This window comes from Cherax quadricarinatus, chromosome 89 (genome assembly GCF_038502225.1).
Source record: "Cherax quadricarinatus isolate ZL_2023a chromosome 89, ASM3850222v1, whole genome shotgun sequence".
Classification (NCBI taxonomy): domain Eukaryota; kingdom Metazoa; phylum Arthropoda; class Malacostraca; order Decapoda; family Parastacidae; genus Cherax; species Cherax quadricarinatus.
Genome location: NC_091380.1, coordinates 9400761 through 9425151, shown reverse-complemented (window position 1 = coordinate 9425151; position 24391 = coordinate 9400761). Strand labels below are relative to the sequence as shown.

General features: G+C 41.4%; 2 protein-coding genes across 3 annotated transcripts in view; one reads left to right on the top strand and one right to left on the bottom strand.

Moving 5' to 3' along the window:
• Positions 1–24391, bottom strand: part of Nup133 (nuclear pore complex protein Nup133) — a 77470-nt gene that overhangs the window by 40979 nt on the left and 12100 nt on the right. For both annotated transcript variants that reach the window (XM_070104167.1, XM_070104166.1), the window contains exons 3-8: positions 21023–21150; positions 20162–20361; positions 19392–19490; positions 18653–18874; positions 14426–14599; positions 12615–12750 (exon numbers count right to left, since the gene is read on the bottom strand). In XM_070104167.1, the coding sequence (XP_069960268.1) occupies positions 12615–12750; positions 14426–14599; positions 18653–18874; positions 19392–19490; positions 20162–20361; positions 21023–21150 (959 nt within the window). The remainder of the gene's footprint in view (positions 1–12614; positions 12751–14425; positions 14600–18652; positions 18875–19391; positions 19491–20161; positions 20362–21022; positions 21151–24391) is intronic.
• On the top strand, positions 1282–6445 carry HSPC300 (haematopoietic stem/progenitor cell protein 300). Its single transcript, XM_053788836.2, has 3 exons — positions 1282–1365; positions 4654–4744; positions 5888–6445. Exons 2-3 carry the CDS (start codon positions 4676–4678, stop codon positions 6044–6046), a joined length of 228 nt encoding a protein of 75 aa, XP_053644811.1. The 5' UTR covers positions 1282–1365; positions 4654–4675; the 3' UTR covers positions 6047–6445.

The following is a 24391-nucleotide window of genomic DNA, read 5'->3' as shown; positions in this document are numbered from 1 at the left end:
AGCAGCAGTAGTAATAGTAGTAGTAGTAGTAGTAGTAGTAGTAGTAGTAGTAGTAGTAGTAGTAGTAGTAGTAGTAGTAGTAGTAGTAAACTAAGGAGGAGGAGCCAGTCAAATACAAAGAAAGGGGAGCACTGCAAGGCAGCTAGGTGCTCACAGAGGGAGAGCAAGTACACAGAGGTGGGGAAAAAGGGAAGTGATGATATAAATAATGAAGGAACAGAAACACGCGACAAAAGAAAGAAAGACAAAAAAGGAAAGAGGAAATGAGAAAAGGGAGAAGAAAAAAAATGAGGAAACAAGTTAAGTCACGGGTGTTCTGAAGTTTGGAGCATTTTACAATGTAGTGGGAGAGGAAGGCATCTACAGAGACGAAGCCACGACTCATTTTTTGTTCGTCTCCCTTTTCCCCTTTCCTCTTTCCTTTTTTGTCTTTCTTTCTTCCGTTGCGTGATTCTGTTCCTTCATTATTTATTTCATCACTTCCCCTTCCCCCCACCTCTGTGCACTTGCTCTCCCTCTGTGGGCACCTAGCGTCCTTGCAGTGCTCCCCTTTCTTTGTATCTGACTGGCTCCTCCTCCTTAATTCCCTACTACTACTACTACTACCACTACCACCTCTACCACTACTTCTACTACCACCACTACCTCTTCTTGCCTATATATAGCCGCCCTGCTCCACTTCTGGTTAGTGTGACTTTGTAAATGGTCCAAGTTGGACCGAAACGTCGTCGTAAGCTCCTCTCTTCTATGTGCAGGTTATTTGTGTACCTATGTATCATGTCCAAATAAAAAAAAAAAATGATCCCATTGGAAATAAATCACAGACTTTTTTGGGTTAACCTGGTGGGTAATCTACACACATGCTGCTATGTATGATAATATAATTGTATTTATGTATACCTGTACCCAAATAAACTTTGTATAAGTCATTTTTTATTTTTTTTTTTTATTATCACACTGGCCGATTCCCACCAAGGCAGGGTGGCCCACCAAGGCAGGGTGGCCACCAGGGCAGGGTGGCCACCAGGGCAGGGTGGCCCACCAAGGCAGGGTGGCCCACCAAGGCAGGGTGGCCCACCAAGGCAGGGTGGCCCACCAAGGCAGGGTGGCCCAAAAAAGAAAAACTTTCACCATCATTCACTCCATCACTGTCTTGCCAGAAGGGTGCTTTACACTACAGTTTTTAAACTGCAACATTAACACCCCTCCTTCAGAGTGCAGGCACTGTATAAGTCATGTAAAAAACAAAAAGATTCATAAATGGCGCGCATTTAGTTAGGGTGGTGGACGTCAGGTGGCAGCAGCGGCGGCGCCTCAGTTTGTAAACATTGTCTCTCAGCTGATTGTTCCTTCATTATTGTTCAGGTTAAATTAACTGTTTTTTCACAAACTTTTCTTTTATATTCCATTGTTAAGTTAATTAATCATATTACTGTTCATGTTGTGGTGATATATTATTAATCTTCAACCTAGAATAAACTTACAAATACTGTATTTCCATTTTTTTGATCGACTTTTATTTTCGGTCTATTTTCAAACTTTTATATTAAATATTTTACATTGTTGTATCTTGGACCAATGGCTTGAGCACAACAAAAAATATAAATAATATTAAACTGCATGGATATTCCCTATTTGGTGCCCAAAATCTAGCTAATTATCCCAGTGATCTCACCGACCTCAAGTCCTCAATATCGGGAGAAGTCGCCGATATTTTCACACTGGTTAAGATATCGGCGTAAATTATGTTAATGTAATGACCAACACTAACATGACCTTTGACCTAAACTGTTGCTGGATAACTGGTGGATATACTTGTAAGAAGTCATGACCCGTGGCTTGGTTGGTAACGCACTTGTCTTACACGCTGAGTGTCTGGGGTGTGGTGGTGTGGGTGGCATCCTGGGGGAGAAGATTAAAGGACCACAATGGAAATATGACAGTCCTGGATGATGTACTGACTCTTGTGTTATCCTGGGTGGCTAACACTCCCTACCCTGGGTGGCTAACACACCCTACCCTGGGTGGCTAACACTCCCTACCCTGGGTGGCTAACGCTCCCTACCCTGGGTGGCTAACGCTCCCTACCCTGGGTGGCTAACGCTCCCTACCCTGGGTGGCTAACGCTCCCTACCCTGGGTGGCTAACACTCCCTACCCTGGGTGGCTAACGCTCCCTACCCTGGGTGGCTAATGCTCCCTACCCTGGGTGGCTAACACTCCCTACCCTGGGTGGCTAACACTCCCTACCCTGGGTGGCTAACACTCCCTACCCTGGGTGGCTAACACTCCCTACCCTGGGTGGCTAACACTCCCTACCCTGGGTGGCTAACACTCCCTACCCTGGGTGGCTAACACTCCCTACCCTGGGTGGCTAACACTCCCTACCCTGGGTGGCTAACGCTCCCTACCCTGGGTGGCTAACGCTCCCTACCCTGGGTGGCTAACACACCTTACCCTGGGTGGCTAACACTCCCTACCCTGGGTGGCTAACACTCCCTACCCTGGGTGGCTAACACTCCCTACCCTGGGTGGCTAACACTCCCTACCCTGGGTGGCTAACACTCCCTACCCTGGGTGGCTAACACTCCCTACCCTGAGTGGCTAACACTCCCTACCCTGGGTGGCTAACACTCCCTACCCTGGGTAGCTAACACTCCCTACCCTGGGTGGCTTACACTCCCTACCCTGGGTGGCTAACACTCCCTACCCTGGGTGGCTAACGCTCCCTACCCTGGGTGGCTAACACACCCTACCCTGGGTGGCTAACACTCCCTACCCTGGGTGGCTAACACTCCCTACCCTGGGTGGCTAACACTCCCTACCCTGGGTGGCTAACACTCCCTACCCTGGGTGGCTAACACTCCCTACCCTGGGTGGCTAATGCTCCCTATCCTGGGTGGCTAACACTCCCTACCCTGGGTGGCTAACACTCCCTACCCTGGGTGGCTAACACTCCCTACCCTGGGTGGCTAACACTCCCTACCCTGGGTGGCTAACACTCCCTACCCTGGGTGGCTAATGCTCCCTATCCTGGGTGGCTAACACTCCCTACCCTGGGTGGCTAACACACCCTACCCTGGGTGGCTAACACACCCTACCCTGGGTGGCTAACACTCCCTACCCTGGGTGGCTAACACTCCCTACCCTGGGTGGCTAACACTCCCTACCCTGGGTGGCTAACACTCCCTACCCTGGGTGGCTAACACTCCCTATCCTGGGTGGCTAACACACCCTACCCTGGGTGGCTAACACACCCTACCCTGGGTGGCTAACGCTCCCTACCCTGGGTGGCTAACAAACCCTACCCTGGGTGGCTAACACACCCTACCCTGGGTGGCTAACACACCCTACCCTGGGTGGCTAACACACCCTACCCTGGGTGGCTAACACTCCCTACCCTGGGTGGCTAACACTCCCTACCCTGGGTGGCTAACACTCCCTACCCTGGGTGGCTAATGCTCCCTACCCTGGGTGGCTAACACTCCCTATCCTGGGTGGCTAACACACCCTACCCTGGGTGGCTAACACACCCTACCCTGGGTGGCTAACACATCCTACCCTGGGTGGCTAATGCTCCCTACCCTGGGTGGCTAACACTCCCTATCCTGGGTGGCTAACACACCCTACCCTGGGTGGCTAATGCTCCCTACCCTGGGTGGCTAACACTCCCTATCCTGGGTGGCTAACACTCCCTACCCTGGGTGGCTAACACACCCTACCCTGGGTGGCTAACACACCCTACCCTGGGTTAAAAATACGTACAGTGGTGCCTCAAGTTTCATACAGCTCCCAACTCGAACAATTATTTAAGTGTATTTTTGTAAGCACTTTTTTAAGCGTATTTTTGGGGGTCTGAAACAGACTAATGTAATTCACATTATTCCTTATTGGAACAAATTCGTTCCGTAACGGCACTCAAACAGCCTTCTGGAACAAATTATGGCCGAAATTCGGGGTACCACTGTTCCAACAAAATTTGATCTATCACAGATTTATATGCCCTCCTAGTCATCCGACTTTTCCCTATCGTCTGTATGTCCAGCCACACCTCTTATCAACCACTGTACTATAAATTCATAAGAATATATACTAACATTATGTCAATGATGTTGATATATAAAGGTGCAAAGTGGTTATGGAGTTTAATGCTCTCAAAATTTGTTGGTAAAATAATTCTCATTACAAAATCATCTTTGCAGCGACATTTTTGAAGTAATAAGTAAAGATATTTTTCAAATGTTGTCGGCATTTCCACGAAAATTATATTTTAGGCTTCAGATGTATGAACTACACGTTTTAATTACTCATCTGTGGCTACATGAGTAGAGCTATGCTATCCCGTCGTCCACTTTTTTTCCATTCACACAAGTCTGCTGGATGCTTAGTTCCGTTAAAATTCTTACTGAAGCTTCCTTTACTGCTTCCCTCAAATTATTTCTGGGGTGACCCCTTCCCTACCCTTACTACCCTTAATCCCAGGTTCATGCACGTAGTTTATATATATTGCCATCCTCTTACGTACCAATTTATACATTAAATATGTAGTAGTATAAACAAGACATTAGTCCTATCACCAACTAGGCATTTGTAAAATATCCATTGATATTATGGTCTGTCTTCATAAGCAACTTTTCTGTTTTACTTGTTTCAGTAAATCTACAACAATAAACAGGATGTCGGCCCGCAATCAAGTTATTACACAACAAATCAAGCAAGACTGGATTAATCGTGAATACATTGAGGTAAAATCATGCAGTTTTCTTCTGAATTCAACATTTTATGTAATGTTAAAAGCCTCATTGAAGGTAGTATTACATTTAAAGCAACTTTTACAGACAACATAAAGCAATGAATTAACTGGAGTATCTACTGTATCTTGATACCCCACATATAAGCACCTGACTTCAGATATGACTGGATCTTTCATAAGAATGTAGTCACTCAACACCCAACACCAGGAACTCTGGCCTCTGATATAAACCTATACATTTTCACAGTACTTTGTACCCAGCTGAATATAACTTAGAAGCAAGCTATAACTTAACTATGGTTCAGGTCTAGTTTAAGGAGATTAACTTAAACAACCCTAATATCATGTATTATATACATGTCCTAAAATTTATGATGTGCTATTTTCTTTGAAGCTGTTTTAACTGAAAATCAAATTATGTTACCTGTCAAATACCTCTGTTAAATGCTACTTTCTTTCATCAATTGAAGATATTTAAGTTGGAAGGTATTTTATATGACACTTAAATAATTTATCTAACTTTAGCTTAGAAAACTTGTTCACCGACTAATTTTCAGAAATTTGTTCCTACTAACCCTGTTCATTGCAGGTCTAATGCTAAACTAACCAGAGAAAAAGTGATTATTTTGACTTGGGTCCTAATAGAGCTAAAGAAAAATTCACTTGTTAAGACTCGGAAGTTATCAATATAGTATAACCTAACCACTGAGTTATTGGGGAAGATAACTACTACTACTGCCCCCCTCAAGGAAGGTTCCTTGATGTTGGTGAGGGGCTCTTGATTTAGGGAATTGGATCTGTGCTCCAGTTCCCCAAATTAAGCCTGAATGCCTTCCACATCCCCCCCCCCCCCAGGTGCTGTATAATCCTCCGGGTTTAGTGAGAGACGACCGACTTGTTGAAAAAAAAAAAATAATAACAATACTGCTACTACTACTACTACTATTACTACTACTACTACTTTCAGAACAAATGCAATATTAGTTAAAAGAAAAGCAAGTCTTAAAGACCAGTCAACATATTTAGGGAAATTAAAGAAATAGACCAGCAAACCCTACAAATTAGCTCGTGTATTTATGTTTAATAAATTATTATATTACTCTATTAAAGTAATACCCTTGATTTTTTTTTCTAGGTCATCACCAGCAATATCAAGAGAATTGCTGAGTTTCTGAACAGCTTTGATATGTCATGCAGATCAAAATTAAGTCAACTCAATGAGAAGTTGACTATGTTGGAGCGGCGCATTGAGTACCTTGAAGCAAGAGTTACAAAAGGAGAAACACTTAACTGAGTACATTACCATGCAATCATGCAAATGTACAAATGTAGCATTCATTTGCTGCATGATCTATTATTTACACACGAGACTAATAGACTTAAGTATGAGGCTGAAAGTACACATTTCGAAAATAAAATTATGTACATCCTGGAAATGAAATAGATAACTGATCCTAATGGTAAAACTGTCTCCAGTATTCCCTGATTATTTTGTCCTTTTTCAGCAAACTTTACAAAACAAATTTAAAATAGAAAATTATGATCAATATTAATCAAGATGTCACCTCTTAAATGAGCACATTATAAAATATTAGTTGTATATACTACAAAATGAACACTGGTAAATTTTTACTGTGATCTCTTCTAGGCATTAGTTTTCCATTTTTGTTATATTAAATACAATATATAATAACTGTTTCATTTAATTCCCTTATTATTATAATCAAGGGGGAAGTGCTAAACCCGGAGGATTATACAGCGCCTGGGGGGGATATGTGGAAGGCATTCAGGCTTAATTCGGGGAACTGGAGCACAGATCCAATTCCCTAAATCAAGAGCCCCTCACCAACATCAAGGAACCTTCCTTGAGGGGTTTAATTCCCTTAACAAAAAGAGATAATCAATAAATATTAAGGCTTAGTGGGGCATAATTCCTTTCAGTGAAGTTCATACCTAATGGTCTGCTGTATGCCCATGATGTGTACTATAAACCTATGCACAGTGGCCCTTCAAGGTTGAATGCCTTAATGCCAGCAAATCTAGTGAAAGACATTTAATAAAAAGGCATTGGATCAAACATTAATGCCTCCACCTCATCAATATACATGTACAGTACAGTCAGTTCTTCTACCAAGAGTATCCTACCTGCACCTATGTAACAATTTTGGCTTAGCGCTTCTTTTTGATTATAATAAAAATAATAATAATAATAATATGTAACAATTTAGAGTTCCTAGACAATTTCTCTTCTTGCCATTTTATTCTACTTTTCTGCCATCAGCAAACTTTCCAACCTTTACCTACTGGTGCCCTCTTACTAAGTGTATTTTCCTCTCTCATAACCTGATAATTTAGGGACCACTTAAGGAGAGGGGAGAGGAGAGACTGCTTTAATGCTCATGAAGTACTCTTGATCCAGGGACTTGGCACTACCATCAAGAATGATTGCCTTTCATTCCCAGGTGCTGGATGACCATATGGGTCATCCAGCACCTGCGGAAGTATATAATAAGATATAGAACATAGCCACCCCTCAGCCGGTCTGCTTTACAAATTTTCTCTCCCTCACTTAATTACCATGGTGGAGCACTAAACCTGAAGGGGTCTTACAGTACTTGGGAATAAGATGGTAGCTCCAATTCCATGGAGCAAGAGTCCTCCACCAGCATCAAGGGACCTCCCCTTGAAGCAACATATATCTGTTCAATAATGATCCAAGACAAAATCAAAACATCCTCTGCTTTTTATTTGATACTTAGGAGCCCCTGATAATTATATTAATGGAAAGGAGCTAAACCCATAGTACTATACGAGCTTGTGAAAAATGCACGTGTATATACCAGTAAATACCTGGACACTTCAAACCTTTGAAAGTGATATACAGTCTACAACTAACAAGTTAAAAAATACAAAACGAAGGTTCAATCTTAAAATAAATTTTAGTTGCTTGTGTACTATCTTTCACTGTTATTACCTATATGGAAACACAGGAGCAGAGATCACTGTGTGCAATTTTCAGTGTTGGCTCTAGTGTACCATTACTGCAGTTTTTCCATAATAGTTTCTAAAACTTACTTCACACCAAAAAGTTTTCCTGGAAATCTTATAAGTTATGTGTATGTAAATAAAGTTTGGTAGAGCGTTATTCTCTGACTGTTTTGTGGTCAGGTTTACACACCATTTTCTACACGAGTGAACTTTTTATTTTTTTTTTTGTTGGAATGAGATACAAAATGACTAAAAATAGACGTCTGATGTGGTGTGATAGTACATTGGAACCTTGGTTTTCATATTCCCCAGCTTGCACGTAAAACCACGGTTATTCTCCACAAAATGTATTTTTTTTAATATTTTTGGGTGTCTGGAATGGATTAATTGGATTTACATTATTTCTTATGCTTGGGCATACGAAAACCGGGGTTCCACTGTATACATATTACTGGCGTTACGAGCTGCCATTGACTAATGTGCGTCTTTGGAGGAATTCTTATTCCCTTTAAAATATTAAATTTGAAGAGGGGAAGATTTATAAAGTATATTAGGTATGCTAAAGAGTGGGTCTGCTCTAAGGAAGTTATTAATTTAAATAATGTGAACTGCACTATGGTTAGTTAGACGGCAGTTCACCTTGACATTATCACCACAGTGTCTCCAACACTTCACAGTACAGTACAGTATATGCTAACTTATGTATATCACATCACAAAAGGTAAAGAAGTGATACAGTTTCAATAACCTGGGATACACCTGTGACTACCTGGAATGTTCTTGTATCTTCATAGCTCAACCTGAAGCCTCCCTCAAGGGAGGTTCCTTGATGCTGATGAGGGGCTCTTGATCTGTGCTCCAGTTTCCTGAATTAAGCCTGAATACCTTCCATCCCCCCCCCCACGTGCGCTGTATAATTCTGCGAGTTTAGCACTCCCCCGTGATTATAATAATAATCAACCTGAGGCCAGACTTTCTTGCTGATTAGCTAATCAACTAGGCTGTTGCTACTAGTAGCTCACAGGCTAACACAGCCATCAGGTAGTAGTCCAGTTTTCACTTGAAAAATTTTATTTTTGTAAATTGAGCACCCTAACAGGATAGACTATACCGTAAAGCCTCAAAATTTAATTTTTAACACCAACCCCAGAAATATCATAGAATCATAGGCACATCTGATCATAAAGCAAAGTGTCTACATATACAAATACAGTGGACCCCCGCATAACGATTACCTCCGAATGCGACCAATTATGTAAGTGTATTTATGTAAGTGCGTTTGTACATGTATGTTTGGGGGTCTGAAATGGACTAATCTACTTCACAATATTCCTTATGGGAATAAATTCGGTCAGTACTGGCACCTGAACATACTTATGGAGTGAAAAAATATCGTTAACCAGGGGTCCACTGTACAGTGGTACCCTGAGTTTTGTACATAATTCATTCCAGAAGGTTGTTCGAGTGTCGTTACCAAACGAATTTGTTCCCATAAGGAATACTGTAAATTAGATTAGTCCATTTCAGACCCCAAAAATACACTTACAAAAGCACTTACAATAATACACTTACATAATTGTTCGAGTTGGGAGCTGTATGAAACTCAGGGTACCACTGTATTACAGATGTAATGGGCAACACCTTTTGAAGGCTTGCTATACAGGACAGGAGGGCCCTGTTTTTTGGTGGTTAGGTTCCCAACCCCCTTCAATAAGTATAAATTGCTGGCAAGTGGGTAATAGTAGGAGGTGGTTAGGTTGTAATATTTCAACAGCCATTGCCACCACACCCACCCAACCTAAACCCCCACAAACCCTCCTTCCATCCCTCTCACCCCCATCTTTGTACCCGAACAACAACCCATCATAACACGACGATGCCTACCTACGGAGAATATTAAAAAAATATTGGTCGCACTATCACAACAAATCATACAAACAATACAAATACACACATTCAACAAACAACAATAACAGAGGTTGGTGGATGAGTTTGGTAGAGTATGTAAAAGAAGAAAATTAAAAGTGAATACAGGAAAGAGTAAGGTGATGAGGATAACAAAAAAAAAATTAGGTAATGGAAGATTGGATATCAGATTGGAAGGAGAGAGTATGGAGGAGTTGAATGTATTCAGATATTTAGGAGTGGATGTATCAGCAGATGGATCTATGAAAGATGAGAATCACAAAATTGATGAGGGGAAAAAGGTGAGTGGTGCACTTAGGAGATTGTGAAGAGAAAGAACTTTTTCCATGGAAGCAAAGAGGGGAATGTATGAGAGTATAGTTATACCAACACTCTTATATGGGTGTGAAGCATGGGTGATGAATGTTGCAGCGAGGAGAAGGCTGGAGGCAGTGGAGATGTCATGTCTGAGGGCAATGTGTGGTGTGAATACAATGCAGAGAATTCGTGGTTTAGAAATTAGGAGGAGGTCCGGGATTACCAAAACTGTTATCCAGATGACCAAGGAAGGATTGTTGAGGTGGTTCAGACATACAGAGAGAATGGAGTGAAACAGAATGATTTCAAGAGTGTATCAGTCTGTAGTGGAAGGAAGGCGGGGTAGGGGTTGGCCTAGGAAAAGTTGGAGGGAGGGGGTAAAGGAGGTTTTGTGTGAGAGGGGCTTGAACTTCCAGCAAGCACGCGTAAGCATGTTAGATAGGAGTGAATGGAGACAAATGGTTTTTAGGACTTGACATGCTGTTGAAGTGTCAGCAAGGTAACATTTATGAAGGGGTTCAGGGAAACCGGCAGGCCGGGCTCGAGTCCTGTAGATGGGAAGTACAGTGTCTGCACTCTGAAGGAGGGGTGTTAATGTTGCAGTTTAAAAACTGTAGTGTAAAGCACCCTTCTGGCAAGACAGTGATGGAGTGAATGATGATGAAAGCTTTTCTTTTTCGGGCCACCCTGCCTTGGTGGGAATCGGCCAGTGTGTTAATAAAAACAAAGAAAAAATAATAATTTCTATATCTTTTGTTTCACTATTAACTGCATACAAAATGCTTAAGAACATGTTTACACTATCATATATTAAGTGCTAAATACAGCCAGGCCTTAAAAAAAAGAAACTAAAGTAAAGTGAATATATACAGTACATATAATGTCTGCACTCTAAAGGAAGGGTTCGGGATATTGGCAGTTTAGAGGGATATGTTGTGCATCTTTATCCGTATATACTTCTAAACTGTTGTATTATGAGCACCTCTGCGAAAACAGTGAAAATGTTGAGGTGAGGTGAAAGTGTTGAATGATGATGAAAGTATTTTCTTTTTGGGGATTTTATTTCTTTTTGGGCACCCTGCCTCAGTGGGAGACGGCCGATTTGATTAAAAAAAAAAAAAAATAATACTTGCCTGAAAATATGGCACCAGATGCCCTTCCCTGACGCAAAAAAGCGGAAAAAGTGCTGATCATAATGAACACTGGCTCAGCTGAAAACTGCCGAAATAGTTGAACACTAACAAGAGGGAAGCTGAAATGTGGGGCCTTCCTGTATAGGGAAACCTACAAATTTTCAAGCTTTCTAATCTGCAAGCTTTGATCAACTATATTTTGCTGAAAGACCTGTGAACAATGCTAATTATTTGCAGTAACCTCTAAAATGAAAATTAAGTTTTTGCTCAAAATGTGCTCTGTGAATTTCTCACAACTAAATCTCCTTTTCCTTTCCAATTACTTTTTTATGTCTATCAATATTAACTAAATTAGAGCAGTGCTTAGAGAGAGATGTCCTTATAAAGCACAAAATCCCAAATGTATCAAAATTTATTACACCGAATTCACGAAGACCTACGTCTAGGTACGTAACCCTCATGAATTTGATGGTTCAACTTCTTTTACATTACACAAGCAGCAGATTTGGTCAACATTTTATAATTTTCTGTCATACAGTAGAACCTCAGTTTTCATATGCCCTAGTTTGTGTGTAAAACTCTAGTTATTCTCTACAAAATGTATTTTTTGTTAATATTTCCCATAAGAAATAATGTAAATCCAATTAACCCATTCCAGACACCCAAAAATATTAACAACAAATACATTATACATGTATAGAGAACAATAGTTTTACATACAAACTAGGGCATACGAAAACCAAGGTTCCACTGTACAATAAATGTCCTTAGAGGATGAGTTAAAAAATGACCATACAAACTAGGGCATACGAAAACCAAGGTTCCACTGTACAATAAATGTCCTTAGAGGATGAGTTAAAAAATGACTTGTAAGGAGTCTGCCTCTTTACCCTATAACAGCTGCTTATTGCAGCTATTAAGAGCAACAAACCACGGAACGGGTGGGGTTTGAACCTATGACGAGTGAGTCATAAAATTTCAGGCTAGTGTGTAAGCCATTCAGTCAGCTGGCCTCAATAAGATTCATCAAATTAGATATACAGTGGTACCTCGGGATACGAACTTAATTTGTTCCAGAAGGCTGTTCGAATGCCGATACCCAACGAATTTGTTCTCATAAGGAATAATGTAAATTAGATTAATGCATTTCAGACCCCAAAAATAAACTTACAAAAGCACTTACATAAATACACTTACATAACTGTTTGAGTTTCGAGCTGTTCGTATCCCAAGGTACCACTGTATTCTATACACCATAAGGTTAGAATGGGCCCCATGACTCTTACTGTAGCCAGCTGGACAAGTGGCTTACACGCTGGCCTGGAGTTCAACAACTCACTTGCCTTTAGTTCAAACCCCACCCATTCCGTGGTTTGTTTGTAATTTTGTTACTACAATTTCACGATTCATTAAGAGCAATGAGTGACACAAAAATCGCTGCCCACATCGTGCTACTTTTATCATCACCGGAGTGACAATACTAGCTAGTCTGATTTTAGTTTTGAATTTTCTACTTACCAAGAGCATACACCAGCTGCTGTGACACCTGAGGATTTACCGCTGCGGCCAGAACCATAATGGTTGAATCACCAGCAGAGGGTTGCATGTCCACCAGCCACACCCGCAGCTGTGTTGCTCCAGCACGCTCCCGACCCTGGCAGTGTAGGTACCATATTTGATTTTGTATGTGGAGAAAAGTTTCTAAGTTACATCTTTAAGATTTATGTATGGAAAAGTATACTGTATATGTAAATCTGAACCATACCCCCGGCCGGGATTGAACCCGCGGTCATAGAGTCTCAAAACTCCAGCCCGTCGCGTTAGCCACTAGACCAGCTAGCCACAATAAGATTCATCCAACTAGGTATATTTCTACACCATAGGAAAGTTAGCACAGGCACCTCTGTGACCACAAATGCAAGTTTTTACAGACGAATCTCCAGCTAGCGTGGCCGTGACGAACTCTAGCTCAAGTCCCTTCACTGCCGTCAACATGACTTAAGAAATCGTAATGACACGATTGCAAATAAACCATACCCCCGGCCGGGATTGAACCCGCGGTCTAGCTGGTCTAGTGGCTAACGCGACGGGCTGGAGTTTTGAGACTCTATGACCGCGGGTTCAATCCCGGCCGGGGGTATGGTTTATTTGCAATCGTGTCATTACGATTTCTTAAGTCATGTTGACGGCAGTGAAGGGACTTGAGAACTTTCACGGCGCGCATAACGGAGATAAAACACCTCAATTATTGGGAGCGCTTGAGGTTCCTAAACCTGTATTCCCTGGAACGCAGGAGGGAGAGATACATGATTATATACACCTGGAAAATCCTAGAGGGACTAGTACCGAACTTGCACACGAAAATCACCCACTACGAAAGCAAAAGACTTGGCAGACGATGCACCATCCCCCCAATGAAAAACAGGGGTGTCACTAGCACGTTAAGAGACCATACAATAAGTGTCAGGGGCCCGAGACTGTTCAACTGCCTCCCAGCACACATAAGGGGGATTACCAACAGACCCCTGGCAGTCTTCAAGCTGGCACTGGACAAGCACCTAAAGTCAGTTCCGGATCAGCCGGGCTGTGGCTCGTATGTTGGTTTGCGTGCAGCCAGCAGCAACAGCCTGGCTGATCAGGCTCTGATCCACCAGGAGGCCTGGTCTCAGACCGGGCCGCGGGGGCGTTGACCCCCGGAACTCTCTCCAGGTAAACTCCAGAGTTCGTCACGGCCACGCTAGCTGGAGATTCGTCTGTAAAAACTTGCATTTGTGGTCACAGAGGTGCCTGTGCTAACTTTCCTATGGTGTAGAAATATACCTAGTTGGATGAATCTTATTGTGGCTAGCTGGTCTAGTGGCTAACGCGACGGGCTGGAGTTTTGAGACTCTATGACCGCGGGTTCAATCCCGGCCGGGGGTATGGTTTATTTGCAATCGTGTCATTACGATTTCTTAAGTCAAGTAAATCTGAAAATTTAACTTTAAGCTGTGGGAAATCTGGAGTCATTTAATTTTACTTATGAGTAACTGATTAAAAAGTTAATTAAGTGCATTTCCCTGCAAGTTTAACGAAATTCTTCCAGCGTTGACGGAAATTTTATTCACCTGTTAAACAGGAATATTTCTTAAGAGATACTTATACTGTAGCAGTTTATGGGAGAAAAAAGCAACGAATCTCTTCAGTAAATCTTCCAAAAATGCATAAAAATAATGAAATGTAGATGTACCATATTGAATTGGGAGGAAGTAGTAAGATTTTTAAAGTGCTCTGACCTACAAAGTCATTCAACACTTATATCAAGTAGTGAACCACACAAGTGAACCTACCCACACGTGGTCCACAAAGCCTTCTCTTATGTACTTCTCGACATTACACTCATACACAAGTTTGTCGGGTTCCCCAGGAATGAGGTACCACTTTTGCAAGGAGTGAGCGGAGAGCACTAGCACAGCACGCTCATTCTTCTCAGCTCCGAGGACCCCCACTGCCCGTACCAGCCGCTGCAAATGTCAACCCACACAATTATTATTGTTATTATTATGTTCACGATGGATGAATTTGGTAGGGTATGTAAAAGAAGAAAATTAAAAGTGAATACAGGAAAGAGTAAGGTTATGAGGATAACAAAAAGATTAGGTGATGAAAGATTGGATATCAGATTGGAGGGAGAGAGTATGGAGGAGGTGAATGTATTCAGATATTTGGGAGTGGACATGTCAGCGGATGGGTCTATGAAAGATGAGGTGAATCATAGAATTGATGAGGGGAAAAGGGTGAGCAGTGCACTTAGGAGTCTGTGGAGACAAAGAACTTTGTCCTAAGAGGCAAAGAGGGGAATGTATGAGAGTATAGTTTTACCAACGCTCTTATATGGATGTGAAGCATGGATGATGAATGTTGCAGTGAGGAGAAGGCTGGAGGCAGTGGAGATGTCATGTCTGAGGGCAATGTGTGGTGTGAATATAATGCAGAGAATTCGTAGTTTGGAAGTTAGGAGGAGGTGCGGGATTACCAAAACTGTTGTCCAGAGGGCTGAGGAAGGGTTGTTGAGGTGGTTCGGACATGTAGAGAGAATGGAGCGAAACAGAATGACTTCAAGAGTGTATCAGTCTGTAGTGGAAGGAAGGTGGGGTAGGGGTCGGCCTAGGAAAACTTGGAGGGAGGGGGTAAAGGAGGTTTTGTGTGCGAGGGGCTTGGACTTCCAGCGAGCATGCGTGAGTATGTTTGATAGGAGTGAATGGAGACGAATGGTTTTTAATACTTGACGTGCTGTTGGAGTGTGAGCAAAGTAACATTTATGAAGGGGTTCAGGGAAACCGGCAGGCCGGACTTGAGTCCTGGAGATGGGAAGTACAGTGTCTGCACTCTGAAGGAGGGGTGTTAATGTTGCAGTTTAAAAACTGTAGTGTAAAGCACCCTTCTGGCAAGACAGTGATGGAGTGAATGATGGTGAAAGTTTTTCTTTTTCGGGCCACCCTGCCCTGGTGGGAATCGGCCAGTGTGTTAATAAAAAAAAATAATAACATATTCACAAGAAGCTCTAAACCCATAAAGGTCATACAGTGCCTGAAGAATGGGAGGTAATCAAGTCTGATCCAAGAAAAGACTGAGTAGCTTTAACTTCATAAATCACTACCTTGAAGAGTAAACATACAAGAAATGAAACTGCTGTTTGCTTGCCAGTTCTTTTACTTGGACTCGCAACTGTGGGAAGAATGCGAATCCTTCATACAGTTCATACAATTACAAATGGAAGGAAGAACCACCTGTTTTGTGATTACAAAAAGATTAATGGAATCAAAATAAAAAAGGAATCTCAAAATATAAATTTTACCTGGTGTAGATAAATTTTATCTGGTGTGGATAAATTTTACCTGGTGTAGATAAATTTTATCTGGGGTGGATAAATTTTACCTGGTGTGGATAAATTTTATCTGGGGTGGATAAATTTTACCTGGTGTAAATAAATTTTATCTGGGGTGGATAAATTTTACCTGGTGTGGATAAATTTTACCTGGTGTAGATAAATTTTATCTGGGGTGGATAAATTTTATCTGGGGTAGATAAATTTTACCTGGTGTGGATAAATTTTACCTGGTGTAGATAAATTTTACCTGGTTTAGATAAATTTTACCTGGTGTGGATAAATTTTACCTGGTGTGGATAAATTTTACCTGGTGTGGATAAATTTTACCTGGTGTGGATAAATTTTACCTGGTGTGGATAAATTTTACCTGGTGTGGATAAATTTTACCTGGTGTGGATAAATTTTACCTGGTGTGGGTGGATTTTGACACAGAGGCAGTGATCTTGAGAGAGGAAGGAAAAAATACCTGTGGTATAGAAGGCAGTAGACACAAGGGAGATTATTGTATGTTTTCACGGGTAGGAAAAAGAACCCGGAGGGAAGGAGGTATAATCTGTTTAGAAACGCTGGAGAGGAATCGTGACTAAAAAATCTTAACAAAATCACAAACAAATCACACAACTCATTCTGTTATTTAGTGGGAGAAAAAAGACTGAGAAAGAGGTTATGGTATTTACAGAGTACTGAGACTGAGCTCATTCAGGATTCTATACATTAAACACACATTAAAACCACAACATAGAAAATATAAAGTCCTTAAAACAATAAATAAAATTAAAGGTTAAAACATTATTATTACAAACATCAAGGTCAACTATGTTATACAAGGTCCACCTAATATGTCTCGATGAATTTTCTAGCCACCTCAGTGGTTACAATAACCTTCTCTAAATGGCAGTAAAACCTAAGGCATGTTATTAAAAATGGTAGTCACAGTCTATAGCATAATGTACAGAGGAGCAAGATTCCTTGCAACCAAGCGTTCACAGATAAAATTCTATCAATAATTTGCAAAAATCATCTGATGTCAATGATGCCACATACTGCTGCACTCTGCACAGCTTGAGACTCGTCTGTAGGGATCAGTGGCGGCTTGCAGCACCAGTAATACCTATACTATCGTACTGCATCAAACTTCTATTTTTAATCACTTATCTCGTTTCAAAAAAAAAAAAAAAAAAAAAAAAAAAAATTCGCTTATAAATACATTGAAAACAACATACAACAGATTTTTCCTGTAATATACTTGTCATCTGCAAATTATTTTTGCGTAAGGTTGATGAAGTCATACGTCTGGCAGTGAGCATCTGGGGAAACTGCAGCTCTGCAGCTCCTATGGATGAGCCGCCACTGGTAGAGACCATCAAAACTGAATATCATAATGGTAAACAATACCAACAAAACTGGAACTTCAATATTACACAACTCAACCCAAAGTCACAAATACAAAAGGTTACACAAATAACCCACACATAAAAGAGAGAAGCTTACGACGACGTTTCGGTCCGACTTGGACCATTTACAAAGTCACAAAGTGACTTTGTAAATGGTCCAAGTCGGACCAAAATGTCGTCGTAAGCTTCTCTCTTTTATGTGCAGGTTATTTGTGTATTGTTCCAGTCACGGTATTGTCCCTTTTTTTGCTATTTACAAAAGGTTGCTGTAATGTGCACTGTAGACAGCAGCCTTTACTAATTAAAAGTTTGAAGTCTTGTGCAGGGAGTGTGGTCACCCCTGATTATTTTGGACCACAAGATTCATGCAATAGTAATAAACAATTGCAAACCCATGGTAAGCAAGTTTTAGGACTTGCTTGCCATGGGTTCAAGTCCCACCTATTCCTTGATTTGGAACACAAGATGCACAGATGCATACTATGCCAGGGGGTGGAGGAAAGTTGGGGAGAGGCAAAGGAAACTGCTGTAAATCGATTCATCAGGAGGGTACAGCAAAATCTCAATTTAAGTGTTGTAAATTGCCCCTTGGAAGTCAAGATTATGTTATTCTACAACTCTAGAGATGTATTGGATGTGAAAATTTAGATATCCGCAGATGCGGATGTGTATGAGGGTTTCTCACTTATTTTGCGGATGCGGACGCTGATTTGGATGCAAGAAATTGTGTGGATGTTCCAAGGATTTTGATGTGGACATAAGAAATTGTGTGGATGTTCTGTGGATTCGGATGTGGATGCAAATGCAAATGTTTACAGTAAAATGTGGATGCAGATGCAGATGTAAGAAATTGTGCAGATGTTCCACGGCTGCAGATGCAGATGCTAATATCCAATACATCACTACTCTAAAGGCAAAACCAAAAACTTAAGTTCCCCTGTATTAAATTGCCCTTGTCTCAGAGATGATTCCAATATTAAAGAACACTTTCCTGTGTGTTGGAAGTAATGCTTAGTATAATTTGTGGAGTGGGTATTAAAGAGGAGTGTTTTCTGGCTGGGTGGCTTACTACTGGTGGTATGGGAACAAAGGTAGCTGACTGAAGGGTGTAATGGGGTGGAGCAACTTCAGAATAAGATTTTCTGACAGACTCTCTCCCTATTCTATAATATTTAGCTAAGAGCTACGTACTATTTATGCAAACAAAAATCCATGCACAGATAAGGATAAAGCACACATACATAAAGGAATATGGAGTAATTAAAAAATACTGTATTACCAATGTTACTCACTGCCTCAGGAGCCTGGGTTGGCATGGAGCCAAATACAAGAGACGACACTCTACGTGATATTCCCCCAAGCAGCCCAGCAGGAACCTTTAACTGTCGTACATTGATGGTCTGGTTCCCTCCGGACCCCCCTCCTGGTTGTATCAGTAGTGTAGTGGAGGTGGTAGTTGCTAGAAGGCAGCCTAATGCTGGCCCAAGGAACACCAGACTGTCACATTCCTGGCCCTAGAATAGTCAAAAACAGTTAAGGTGGTACCTTAAGTAGCTTGTGTATTAGCCATATACAATAAGTAAAAAATATAATCATTAGGTCTTCACAAATATCACTGTGTAAATTGATCAGCAACAAAGCATTTAAAAATCAATTTTTAAATGTTAAAAAAGAGTAATGTCATACACAGTAACAATATTCCAGTGAACATTTTTCTTTCATTAACTACTTTCATTCTGTATAAAAATACATTTTAGAAAAAAATCTAAATGGTCCAAACAACTCTGAATAAAAGAAATGACATATGCACACATAATTTATATAGGATAGGAAATGAGTAATATACTAATCTAAATAGTTTTAAGTCTAGTCATAAAAATCTTTAAAAGCAAAGTGTACTCTCTGCTTGAGTATCTGAAAAGTTGTGTGTTACAGTTCTCTACAGGAACCAATCCAGATAATAGTTGCCAAACGTTAAGTACAAATTTACCAAGTAAAGGACAAGGCATCTGTTATGTCCTTTAGACTAACCTGAAGCTCTGTACTGACTTCAAAGTATGAGCCTTCATGAGCAATACTGGGCCAGAAGCGCACATACCCTTCTGGAGACACTGCTAAACACGATGGTACCTGAAAGTATTGCAATGCTTGCTTGTATACTGCCACCGTGTTGTTACAAAAAAATAAAAGCGTGCGTTCAATTACTTTTGCCCATTCATTGGCTTTATTAATCAAGATCAACTTGCACTGATTGTAAAAAAAAAAATGGATTACAAAAGACTAGTACAATAATTAATAGTTATTAATAAATCAATAAAATCAATGAACCTTGTTCAATGTTTTCCCACTCTGGTAGGATTCCTGAATCATTTCTTTCTGTCTTGAGAACTCTCACACTGACAGCTGAAGTTTACAAATGTCTAATGTCAAGTGAATGTTGACCTGTGAACTTTGTAAACTTTAGCTGTTACTGTATAGGTTCTCAAGAAAAATAAATGACTAACAATCCTATCACGGTGGAAAATAATGAACATGGTTCCATTCATATGAGAAACATTTAGCGTGCAAACACTGACCAGCAACAGCAGGGCAACATACCAATAAGAATGGGAGAGAAAAGTTTGAAGAGAGGCCAAGTTTGGAAAAACTCTTGAAAGGTGAACATGGAGAAGACAGTGGAAGAGATTGCCAAGCAGCAGTGGTGAGAGTACAGGGAAATAAAGGAACTAGCAGGAAGGAAAGTGCCAGCAATTTTTCTCCACACACCACAGTACTTGCACTGGCAAATGAGTTCTACATACCTGCCCCTCATTGGCAACATAAACAACAACTAGCTGGGCTCGATGAGCGAGATCTGATGGTGGCAAGGTCAGCTCCCTAAACTGGTGGTTGACGAGGCGCCGGGTGTCATCAAGTGTGTAGCGCCACACCAGCAAGCGACGACCGCACACCAACCAGGCCCACCCACCCTGTGATAACACTGCTGACATCTCCACATTACCTGAGCCATAGTAGAGGGGTAGATGCATCAAGATTTTATATTCATAACAGCCAAATTTAATTTTTTTAACAACTTACATAAAAAAATAGCATGAACATTTTGCCTCTATACACTTTCTAGGATTAGTCTGCCCAAAATGCACAGTATGGTAGCAGCTTTTTGTGCTTAACAATATTTTATTACATGTAAACTATATTTTGGATACTGAAGAAATAGTTTGCTTCTGTAAAAAGAACACCTGGTGCCCTTCATTACGAAAAATGAATACAGCCTCTCCTCACTTAGCAACTCACTTGTTTATTGATGCCTCAGATTTATGACGGGCTCTCTGACTAGTAATCATACCTAAATAATGTATATTAGAGCTGATTTCCTCCATTCTGTTTATTACAATATACAGAACACTACTGTATAAACATTTCAAAATATACCAGAAATGTTATAAATGGTGCAAAGGTGACATTAAAACAATATCGAAGATGGTTGACATAAATCCACTACCATTATAGTATGCTCCTCACTTAGCAACGAATTCGTTCACCGATGTAGTCTTAGGAACGGAACTCTGTCGTTAAGTTAGGCGAGTCATAAGAGGCTGTACTACATTAAAGACAAGTCAGATACTGTACAAATATGTCAGATAACTATCTTGGAGACTCACGGTCAGCAAATGTCAGGGCTTCCATGACTAGTGCAGGCAAGGACACTCCATAACTCTCCAAAGAATACTGTCCACTGCCTTCCAATAACTGTGATGTCTGTAGAGAACGATTCATTGATGTTGACCGCCTGAAAAGAAAGTCAGAACTTACTTTTGAACCACAATGGCTTAAGCTTGCCCAAAATGCTCTGCAAAACTAAGGGCTTTATGCATGCACAACTAAATGTCACCCATCTCTGTACAAACATTATATCATGCTGAAATAAAATAATAATATGTACAGTGGACCCCCGGTTTACGATCAGCTCCCAATGCGACCAATTATGTAAGTGTATTTATGTAAGTGCGTTTGTATGTGTATGTTTGGGGGTCTGAAATGGACTAATCTACTTCACAATATTCCTTATGGGAATAAATTCGGTCAGTACTGGCACCTGAACATACTTCTGGAATGAAATAATATCGTAAACCGGGGGTCCACTGTATTCTTCTTCTTTCAACAAACCAGCCATATCCCACCTAGGCAGGGTGGCCCGAAAAAAAAAAAAAGTTTCTCTTATTAATTTTAGTAGTGTATACAGAAGGGGTTACTAGCACCTTCCTCCCAGCATGTCAGTCGTCTCTTACAACACGTATGGCTTACAGAGGAAGAATTCTATTCGACTTCCCCATGGAAATAAAAAGGAAATAACATATTATATATATATATAGATACACACACACACACACACACACACACACACACACACACACACACACACACTCAGATGAATCAAAGGGATGTTAGGAAGTATTTCTTCAGTCATAGAGTAGTCAGGCCGTGGAATAGCCTAGAAAGTGATGTAGTGGAGGCGGGAACCATACATAGTTTTAAGGCAAGGTATGATAGAGCTCATGGGGCAGGGAGAGAGAGAGGACCTAGTAGCAATCAGCAAAGAGGCAGGGCCAGGAGCTGTGACTCGACCCCTGCAACCACAAATAGGTGAGTACAAATAGGTGAGTACACACATACATACATACTTGTACATGCATGTGTAGTGTGACCTAAGTGTAAGTAGAAGTAGCAAGATCTTGCATGTTTATGAGACAGAAAAAAGATAAAAAGACACCAGCAATCATACACAAATAACCCGCACATAAAAGACAGAAGCTTACGACGACGTTTCGGTCCGACTTGGACCATTGACAAAGTCACACTAACAGAGGAGGAGCAGGACGGCTATATATAGGCAGGAAGAGGTGGAGGTAGTAGTAGTGATAGTAGTAGTAGTAGTAGTAGTAGTACAAGAATTGTATATAATACCGACAGGATGAGATGACACACGCACAACACCCGGGCATCCTCACCGTAGACGCTTCGCCATCCAGCCAGCCACTGGATGGCGAAACGTCCACAACAAAGACAACCAGACGCCGCACATGTGTCTAATTTCATCAGAAGATGTAGTAGAAGAAGAAGAGGTAGTAGTAGTGGTAGTGGTAGAAGTGGGAAATAAGGAAGACGAGCCAGTCAAATACAAAGGAAGGGGAGCACTGCAAGAGAGCTAGAAACCCACAGAGGGAGAGCAAGCGCACCGAGGTGCGTGAAAGGGGAAGTGGTGAAATAAAATAAAGAAGGAACAGAAACACGAGACAGGAGAGAGAAAGACAACCCAGAGGAGAAAAGGAGAGAGGAAATGGGAAGAGGAAGAAGAAAAAGAAGAAGAAGAAAAAATGAGGATTCAGGTTAAGTCACGGGTGTTCTGAAGTTTGGAGCATTTTACAATGTAGTGGGAGAGGAAGGCATCTACAGAGACGAAGCCAGGGCTAAGGTTCATACAAGGAAAGTTGTGTATAAGAGAGGATTCAACTAAACGGCGACTGTTCGAGTTGGAAGTAGGGAAGACAGTTTTAGCAGAAGACCAGTCAACGGGTTCGCTCTCTCCCAACCTGTAAGATGCTTAGTCTTGACGTTGAGTCCCTCTTCACCAATGTCCCTCTTGATGATGTCCTTGATTTCCTTAGAGAGAAGGCCCATGAAGGGTTTCTTCATCTCCCTATCCCCACTGAAGTCTTTCTTGATCTGATCCGCCTCTGTGTGGACTCTAACTCCTTTTCCTTCCAAGGGAAATATTATTCCCAAACCTTCGGTGTCGCTATGGGCTCTCCTCTCTCTCCTGTCCTTGCTAATCTTTACATGGAATACTTCGAGACTGTTCTTCTTCCTACCCTCGATGTGCAACCTTCACTCTGGCTCCGCTATGTGGATGACATCTTTGCTCTGTGGCCTCATGACTCCAGTCTCTTCCAACCTTTTCTTGAAGCTCTTAACAATCTTGCCCCTTCCATTAAGTTTAAAGCTGAATGGGAATCTAATTCCTTACTTCCTTTCCTGGATGTCCATGTCCACCGCTCAGATACAGGTTTTTCCTTTTCCGTTTACCGTAAACCTATGCACAGTGGCATGTACATTCACTACTTTTCCTATCATGCTTCCCCTGTCAAGAAAAGTGTTCTTATCTCCCTCTTTCTCCGTGCCCTCCGCATCTGTGATCCTCAGTTCCTTCTAGCAGAAATTTCCACTCTTTATAATTCGTTCTCCCGTCTTGGCTACCCTTCCCATTTCATAGACTCTGCCCTCTCACGTGCTAAACGGAATTTCTTCTCTCCCAAACTCTCTACTCATGGGAACTCTTCTATCCTCTGCCTTCCCTACATTTCCGGTCTTTCTAATCTCAACAATTCTCTCCGTCCCTTAGACATCAAGCTTACCTTCCGCCAGACTAACACTCTTCGCACTAATCTCGTTCATACCTCTCCTCCCTCTACAGATGTTCCTGGTGTCTACTCTATTTCTTGCTCCTCCTGTCCTCTTCAATACTTTGGAGAAACTGGTCGTTCTCTTTCTGACAGACTTAGGGAGCACAAAAATAGTGTTAGGCTTGCCGACACTAACAATGCTCTTTTCTGTCACGTCAGAGATCATAGCCATCCTATTGACTGGTCTTCTGCTAAAACTGTCTTCCCTACTTCCAACTCGAACAGTCGCCGTTTAGTTGAATCCTCTCTTATACACAACTTTCCTTGTATGAACCTTAGCCCTGGCTTCGTCTCTGTAGATGCCTTCCTCTCCCACTACATTGTAAAATGCTCCAAACTTCAGAACACCCGTGACTTAACCTGAATCCTCATTTTTTCTTCTTCTTCTTTTTCTTCTTCCTCTTCCCATTTCCTCTCTCCTTTTCTCCTCTGGGTTGTCTTTCTCTCTCCTGTCTCGTGTTTCTGTTCCTTCTTTATTTTATTTCACCACTTCCCCTTTCACGCACCTCGGTGCGCTTGCTCTCCCTCTGTGGGTTTCTAGCTCTCTTGCAGTGCTCCCCTTCCTTTGTA

Bases quoted from the DNA above. Each gene is read 5' to 3' on its own strand.
- HSPC300 (XM_053788836.2), top strand. From the start codon at position 4,676: ATGTCGGCCCGCAATCAAGTTATTACACAACAAATCAAGCAAGACTGG. The intron at 4,745-5,887 runs GTAAAATCATGC...TTTTTTTTCTAG, and splicing joins TTAATCGTGAATACATTGAG to GTCATCACCAGCAATATCAA.